This window comes from Tetrao urogallus (genome assembly GCF_951394365.1).
Source record: "Tetrao urogallus genome assembly, chromosome: 2".
Taxonomy (NCBI): Eukaryota; Metazoa; Chordata; class Aves; order Galliformes; family Phasianidae; genus Tetrao; species Tetrao urogallus.
This window is the reverse complement of record NC_136814.1, coordinates 14598566-14606668: the sequence shown is the minus strand read 5'-3', so window position 1 is coordinate 14606668 and position 8103 is coordinate 14598566. Positions and strand designations below refer to the sequence as shown.

General features: G+C 53.8%; 1 protein-coding gene across 1 annotated transcript; it reads left to right on the top strand.

The window, feature by feature from the left end:
• Positions 1-1955: 1955 nt before the first annotated feature.
• Positions 1956-5152, top strand: BMP2 (bone morphogenetic protein 2; the record flags this gene model as incomplete). The annotated part of the gene is made up of 2 exons (XM_079549933.1): positions 1956-2289; positions 4308-5152. The coding sequence occupies 2 exons, from the start codon at positions 1956-1958 to the stop codon at positions 5150-5152; spliced, it is 1179 nt and encodes a 392-aa protein (XP_079406059.1).
• Between the last annotated feature and the right edge of the window lie 2951 nt (positions 5153-8103).

The following is an 8103-nucleotide window of genomic DNA, read 5'->3' as shown; positions in this document are numbered from 1 at the left end:
GGCGGTAAGGTGCCGCACAGCCGCGCGGAGGGGCCGCGTCCCACGCAGGCGGACGAAAGCCGGGGCAGAAGCCGCTCCCGAGCACGGTGCCGCGGCGAAGCGCAGAGCGGCAGCGAGGAGCGGGCAGGTGCGGAGCGGGGCCGCGGGCGGGGAGCGCCGCGCCGCCGCCACTGGGGGGCAGCCACGGCTCAGGAACGCGCCGCGGCCGTGCGGGCCGGGCCGGGGCCGGGGCACGGGGCAGCGTCCCGGGTGCTCCTGCCGCACCCCGACGGCGGCAGAGCAGGGAGCGCGGCTCCCAACCCGGGGCCGGGCACCGCGGCGGTGAGGCGCGGGATGGGCGCGGCTCCGCGCTTCGGGAGCGCCGCCGGGGGCTCGGGGTCGGCTCGGGTGGGGTCGGGTCGGGTCGGGTCGCGCGACCCAGCGCTCGGCCCCCGCGCGGGCGGGCGGACGAACGCACGCACAGACGGACGGACCGGAGGCCGCCGCGGCGCTGCCGGGCGAGGCAGGGAACGGGCGAGGGAGGAGGAAGAGAAGTGGCGAGGGAGGGAGAGAGGGAGGCGGCGTCTCCTTTAAAAGCCGTGCGGGGCCGCGGCCCGCTCCCACAGGGCGGCTGTGATTGGCGCGGGCCCGCGAGCCTCCGGGGTCGTGACATCGGCGCGCAACAAAAAGCCGCGGCGGCGTTCGGCCGCCCCCGTGCATGGTGCGGCGCGGGCGGGACGGGCGCGCGCTCGCAGCGCTGTCCCCGGCGCTCCTCCGCGGTGCTCCACGCCCTCCGGAGGGTTGTGTTGTTTTTTGGTGTTTTTTTTTTTTTTGTATTGTAGGTTTTTATTTTGTTCTCCTCCTTTCTTTTTTCAAGGGAGCGGAGCAAAGCGAAGCCGAACTCCCCTCTTCATGTCGCTGCGGGACTCCCGGTAAATATCCGTCCGTCCGGTGCGGGTGATGCGAAGGACGCTCGCGAAAGGCGCCGTTCCGCTCCGTAACGCATAGCACCCACTCGCGGGCGGGCACGCGCGTACCGAGAGGAGGACGAAAAGGAAGCGTCGACTTTTCGACCGCCGCTTTCCGAAAGGAGAAGCTTTCTCCCGGCGGAGACCTTCCTTCTGCCTCCTGCCCCGCCGCCGAAGGCATGTTCCCGAGGCGCTCCGCACCGCGGGGAGCTCCCGCTTTCCGCCCAGCAGCCGCAGAGGAGCAGCAGCAGCGCGGTTCGGAGTAACTCCAAGTGATGCGGGGACCACAGCCCGAGAGCAGCACGCGCTCCTGCAGACGCCAGCCCCGCCGCACTCAGGTACGGCCCCGCGGCCGCTGAACGCCGTCTCCGCAGGATGACTCCGTGCGCTCCGCAAGAGAGGGGGGACGGGACGCTGAGCGTGTTCGGAGAGCGTGTAGCGATCCTTATCCCGCGCGGAATTTCGCGGGGGAGAAGAGCGTCCCGCGACTCCTGCTCGGGACGGAGCGCGATCGGCATTTTTTTCTTTTTTTTTTTTTTTTTTTTTTTTTTTTTCTCCTCCTCTTTCCACGCCGGGAGAGAGGGGCCCTCCTCCCTGCGCACGGGGAAGCCGCGGCTGGAAAGCCGGCCCCGGGCCCCGCGCCGTGCACGGCCGAGAGGTCCCTCTCCCACCGCCCCGTCCCTCTCCACCCCCGTCCCCTCGGCGGGGGGCCGCCGCGGCGCACACCTGCGCCAGCTGAGGGCAGCGCTCTGGCCGCCTGCGCCCCTTCCCCTCGGCCCCCCGCGGCCCTGCTCGGCCCGCCCGGCTCCCTTTGATCCCCCGCCGCGGGGTTTTCGTGCCGCCGCGCACCTGAGCCCCGACGGGGCCCCCTCCGCGCCGTCCCGCGCGCCATGGGCCGGCAGCCACCTGTGGAGCGGCCCCGGCCGCCCCCCGCCTCGCGGCGCGCTCCCCCGGCGCGGTGCCCGCGCTGACCGCCTCCCATCGCCTCCTCCTCCGCGCAGGTCGACCATGGTTGCCGCCACCCGCTCCCTCCTGGCGCTGCTGCTCTGCCGGGTGCTGCTGGGCGGCGCGGCCGGCCTCATGCCGGAGGTGGGACGGCGGCGCTTCAGCGAGCCGGGCCGCGCCGCCTCGGCCGCGCAGCGCCCCGAGGACCTCCTGGGCGAGTTCGAGCTGCGCCTGCTCCACATGTTCGGGCTGAAGCGGCGGCCCAGCCCCGGCAAGGACGTCGTCATCCCCCCCTACATGCTGGACCTTTACCGCCTGCACGCCGGCCAGCAGCTGGGCTACCCGCTGGAGAGGGCCGCCAGCCGCGCCAACACCGTGCGCAGCTTCCACCACGAAGGTAGGGGCCAAGGGACGGGCAGAGGAGCGGGAGGAGAGCGAGGGAGGGCCGGAGGAGGGGCGGCGGGGCGGGCTCCGCGCTTCGGAGGGGGTCGCGGGTGCGTTTCCAGAGTCCCCCGCGGGCTCCGGCGCTGCCGGCGGGAGGTTCTCGTCGCGCTCTGCCGGGCGCGAACGGAGCGATCCCGCTGCGGGCTTTCTTTGGGCGAGGCGGAACGCCGAGGAAAGCGTCCCCCGAGCCGCTGCGAAGGTTCCTAATCCCTTATCTAAATCCCCGTGGGAGATGGGTGAAGCGGTCCGGTGCGGCCTTTCCCCGACCGCCGTCGAGCGGAGGAGCGGCGGAGCCCGGAGCCGCGCCGCGCGCCCGGAGGTAACGCTCCGGCGTGGAGCTCCGGCCGCTGGCTGCCAGTCCGGGGGGCCGTTCCCAGCGAGCGGCTTCCACGGCCGAGATCGCTGCCGCGTGGGGCCCGCGGAGCCGTCGGTGCGCGCCGCTGCTGCGCTCTGCAGGAAACGTTTCCCCGGGATGTAACCTTCACTGGCCGTAGTCTCTGGCGCTGGCACAGGGCGGCTCTGCTTTAAAGGGAATGAAAAGGCGGTCGCCCCGCGCTCTTCAGGTGGAACTGTGCTAAGAAAAGAAACGCGCTTGGACCTAATTGGTTCTGCTGGACGGAGTTGGCCCCGGTGCCGTTTGGCGGTGGATTTCAGTGGTGAAATGTAACTTGCTGTAGTGGGGAAGTAAACAGCAGTGACACATGGCTTGTTCCTTGTGAGCCCGTGCGTGGCAGGCAAGGCGCTGAGCAGGAGTGGAGCTGAGGGGCATAGAGTGTAACTTGTAGGCAGACAGAATGGTGTTGGAAGCAGTGGTGTTGCAACAAAGTCCTTGACATAGAAGCTGTCCTCCAGTTTTCACAGACTGGAGATGAAAATCACCGTGACTCCATTTTTCCATTGAGTTCTCGCTGTTGGTTCATGACTTCATTAAAGCAGGAGGCTGTGCTGGGAGCGCTCGCACATCTGCATATTTACAAACGCCAGGCTGGTCCCAAAGCGCTGCAAAGCTGAGCCCTGCCTGATGCGGGAAGTCGTGCTGGAGCCAGCAGGGAATGGCACAAGGCTAAGAACTGCTCACATCAGTGCCAGCTTCCCTTCAGAAAGTGAATGGATCCCCAGGATGCTGAGTAGCAAAGTGGAAAAACCAGGATTTCGGAGAGATTTCTGTGGGCAAACAGCATTTCTTCTATTTCTGCAGCAAAAACAGTGTAGTGGCCCTAGATACGTAGTACTTCCCCGGAAGTTCCATTTCCGTGTCTGTTGGCTGAAAAGGGAAGATGGCACGGGACTTAGAAGTTGGTTTGGTTGCTAAAAACGTGTTGTTCCCTTATCCGTTTAGCATCCACCCATTCTAGCAGCTAGACCCATTCTCACAGTTCTTTGGACCGCATACTGAGGTGTGCTTGTAAAGTGCCCTTATAGATGTTGAGGTCGCTGCGTCTAGTTAACATATGCAAATCCCTGCATTAAAATTGAGTAAATTACTGAAATTGTGGAGTACTGTATTTCAGAGTGGAGCTTAAGGGATTGATGCTTGAGCCACATTCTTGAAAAATGCAGAAATGCAGCAGTTCCCCTTAAATCCTCAGTTGGTTTTAATGATTCTCATCAGACCTCTGCTAACTGTAGTGCTCGAGTTTTCTCACTGGTGTCCTTGAATTCCAACGTGATGCTTCATGTTTCTCAGCACTCGTAATGACTACCTGGAATGCAGAGAGCACCGGTATTCCATCAAAGTGCATGACAATGAATGAAGCGTTCTTAACTTCATGCTGTACATGCTTGCGTAAATAAACAGAAAGATGAGGGAGGCTGTGCTTTCTGCCTGGAAGTCTTTCAGGTCTTGTTTGTCGCATGCCAGCAGCACGTATCTGAGTGGTTTGGTTGCTTGTCTCAGTTCCTAACTTTTTTTTCTCTCTCCCTCTGCTCCCTGCCCCCTTCCCTGCCCCCCCTCCTGTTTAATCAAATCAGAAGTTTTGGAAGAACTGCCAGAAACAAGTGGGAAAACAGCACGACGTTTCTTCTTTAATTTAACTTCCATCCCTAATGAGGAGTCTATCACCTCAGCTGAACTCCAGATTTTTCGGGAGCAGGTGCACGAAGCCTTTGAGAGCAACAGCAGCTACCATCACCGTATTAATATTTATGAAATTATAAAACCAGCCACAGCCACCTCTAAGGACCCTGTCACAAGACTTTTGGACACCAGGTTGGTGCACCATAATGCGAGTAAATGGGAAAGTTTTGATGTAACGCCAGCTGTTTTGAGGTGGATTGCACACGGACAACCTAATCATGGGTTTGTGGTGGAGGTGGTTCACTTGGACAAAGAGAACAGTGCCTCCAAGAGGCACGTTAGGATTAGCAGGTCTTTACATCAGGACGAAGATAGCTGGTCTCAGCTCAGGCCGTTGTTAGTGACGTTTGGGCATGATGGCAAGGGACACCCGCTTCATAAAAGAGAAAAGCGTCAAGCGAAACACAAACAGCGTAAACGCCACAAATACAGTTGCAAAAGGCATCCGTTGTATGTGGACTTCAATGATGTGGGGTGGAATGACTGGATTGTTGCCCCGCCGGGGTATAGTGCCTTTTACTGCCATGGGGAATGTCCTTTTCCGCTGGCAGATCACCTAAACTCGACAAACCATGCCATTGTTCAGACTTTGGTCAATTCAGTGAATTCCAAAATCCCCAAGGCTTGCTGTGTGCCGACAGAACTGAGTGCTATTTCAATGCTCTACCTTGACGAGAACGAAAAAGTTGTACTAAAGAACTATCAAGATATGGTTGTGGAGGGTTGTGGGTGCCGCTAACACAGCGAATATATCGGACAAATGCAAAAAAGAAAAAAAAAAAAAAAAAAAAAGCTGACACTTTAATATTTCCCAATGAAGACTTTATTTATGTAATGAAATGGAAAGAAAAAAAAAAAACACAACTATTTTGAAAATATATTTATGTCTACGGAAAGGTTGGGAAAACAAATATTTTAATCAGAGAAATATTCCTTTAAAGATTTTAAATGTATTTTAGTTGTACATTTTATATGGGTTTAACCCCCAGCACATGAAGTATAATGGTCAGATTCTTATTTTGTATTTATTTACTATTATAACCACTTTTTAGAAGAATAGCTAATTTGTATTTATATGTAATCAAAAAGAAAAAAAATATAGGGTTTGTACATAATTTTTCAAAATTGTAGCTGTTTCAATCGCGTGTATTTAAGTTGAAGAGAAGACACGGAAGGTTACCATGGCAAAGTGCATAGCACATTTGCTTTCTGCAGTGCTACTGTTAAGGTCACAAGTTCAAGTCCAGAAAAAAGTGGATAATCCACTCTGCTGACTTTCAAGATTATTATATTGTACAATTCTCAGGAATGCTGCAGGGTGGGCTGTCCAATCCATGAGAACTGGCATCCTCCTTAGGTGGAACATTTGGATAAGAACCAGACGTTGCTGATCTAGTATAAATACTACTATTCCTGACTAATTTGCAGAGTGAATATAAGAAGGGCCAACAGAAATCCCAGGGGAGGTGGGGGTGGGGGAAGAGCAAATCCTTTCTAGACCTACAGAAAAGCGAATGTTTGATGTTTCCTTTAAAAGTCCTTCCTTTAAAAGTCCTGGCCAAATATAAAATAATAAAAACTCAAATGTTATCTTTTTTTTGTGATTATGTATGCTGAAGAGGAATAATGATCTTATTTGTACTGGCCTTTGTCTTTAACAGTTGGATAAGTGTTGCGTACTTCCTCACCTCAGGTGGGAGCTCGCTTCTGTGCGGTGTAACAGTGAAATTGTCAATTTTTCGTGCTTCATGCAGCAAGTTGTTACTGTGAGCAGCCTCCCATCTAACCTTGGATGATGGTTTTGCGGTTTTACAGATTAGCTTCTCTTCCTTCGTGGGGTTTTGTTTGAAAGGTTATTCTTTTCTTTCCCAAGATGTTTGGATCTCTTTCAGGTAATAAATCGTGGAACTCTGCTATTTCTCTCTGGAAAAATCCAATCTGTAAGAAAACACGGTTCACTCGTCCAGCCGTCACAGGAGCAACCTGTGCTTACATCATTTAACTTTCTAAATTTATTGTGTAAGGGACAAGAGCATGACTTGCAGTTGGTAATCTCAGCATTGCAGCTAATGCTTCTCATGCTGTTGTATGTTAGAAGACTGGTGTGGCAGTCAGCATATGGGTTATGGAGAATGAGGTGAGCGTGCGGAGGCTGGGTTGCTTTGTTAGAAGAAAGCTATGCTGAAATAGTACAGCAGGAAAGTAGCTGCTTTTGGCTTCTTGGTGATCCACTGCAAAGCTAGGAGCAGAGGGAAGTTGTGTTAGACCACCTGTGGTCTTAGGAGCTCTCTGTTATATTTGGTGAAGATAGGGTGGCTCTGTGCTGATGCTTTGGAGATGTTTGAGCCCCTTTGCGCTCCTTTGTGCCCTGCTGAATGGGACAATTTGGATAAGCGAGGCAGCATGTCCTAAAGCCATACAGTTATCCCATTAGAGACCTCTCAAAGCCAGCTCAGGAAATCTGATTTATAATGCATTACTAACAACAATCTTCTGTTTTGCATGGCCTTTCCCAAACTCCTGCTTGTTGCCAGCGTCTTCTGTGTTACAGCTGCTCAGGAGAACTGACCTAGTAATATCTTACAGGTAGTCTTACAGAGAAGTATGCTTCCTCTGTGCTTATTGTAAAAAGCAATGGGGGGAGAGGATGGGAGAGAAAAACTAATGTTACTTCTTGTTGACTGTTAACATTTTCATCTTGTGAGCTTAAAAATGCATTAGGCAAGCTGTAAGCTTCTGTGCAGAGATTCAAACCTTGGTATGTACCATCGATATTCTTAATAACCAAGAGAGTATGGTGTTACATAGTAGTCTACGGGTTTGCTGAGTGGACAACCCCTCATTTCTCTTCTCAAGAGATGAGTGCTGTTCTGTTAGCCTTTTTCTTGTTTTTGAGGCTGGGAATCTTTGCAGAATTGTGGTTTGCCTTTCCTCTGCTTGGAAGGGCATGCCTGTTTTACTGAGAGGTGACGGTGATTGTTTTGGAAAGGTTATCAGTCAGCGTGTGCCACAGTGCTGCAAGAACTCAGCAATCATTTGGGTTGGGTGGCGGTGCCAGTTAGGGCATGGTAGCAGTAGCATGCTCTGTATCTTAGGTTTGCAAGAGCTGAACATGAAGTGCTGAAAAATGGATTGCACCACTGCTATGAGCAGAAAAGATGATCCCAAACCTGCTGCAATCAGTGAAGACCCTACGGCACGTCTAACCACATCCTAAGCTCCCAAGTATTGCCAGGCTTAAGTTTCACAGCTCCTAGCCCATTGCGTGTAACTAGATTTAAGGAGGCTTTTTCCAGAGAGGTGACTGCTTTAGATCTTCTCTAAGGCATGAGAATGCATTGATGCTAATCTTGGTTTTTAAAAACAAAACAAACAAAAACCTTGGCTTTGGTGCTTGTCAGTGCATGAGCAGTAGTGGTTCGTGGCATGGTGCTGCATTCCTTGTGAAGGCAAACTTCTAGTTGCTTGACAAAGAACTGCATAGTTAATAAAATTCATGGTGAGGTCATTGTGTAGTTGTAAACACAGCAAGAACCACTTCTGTAAGAGCCTGCTTTTGTGTCACAGAACTTCCTTACCGATTTTGAGGAGAAAATACGTATGCACCAAGCTCAACAAGTCAATGCATTTCTACAGAATTGGTTTCAAAGTGCGTCTTTAAGTTCTTGATCTTAAATTCTCTGGATTGGA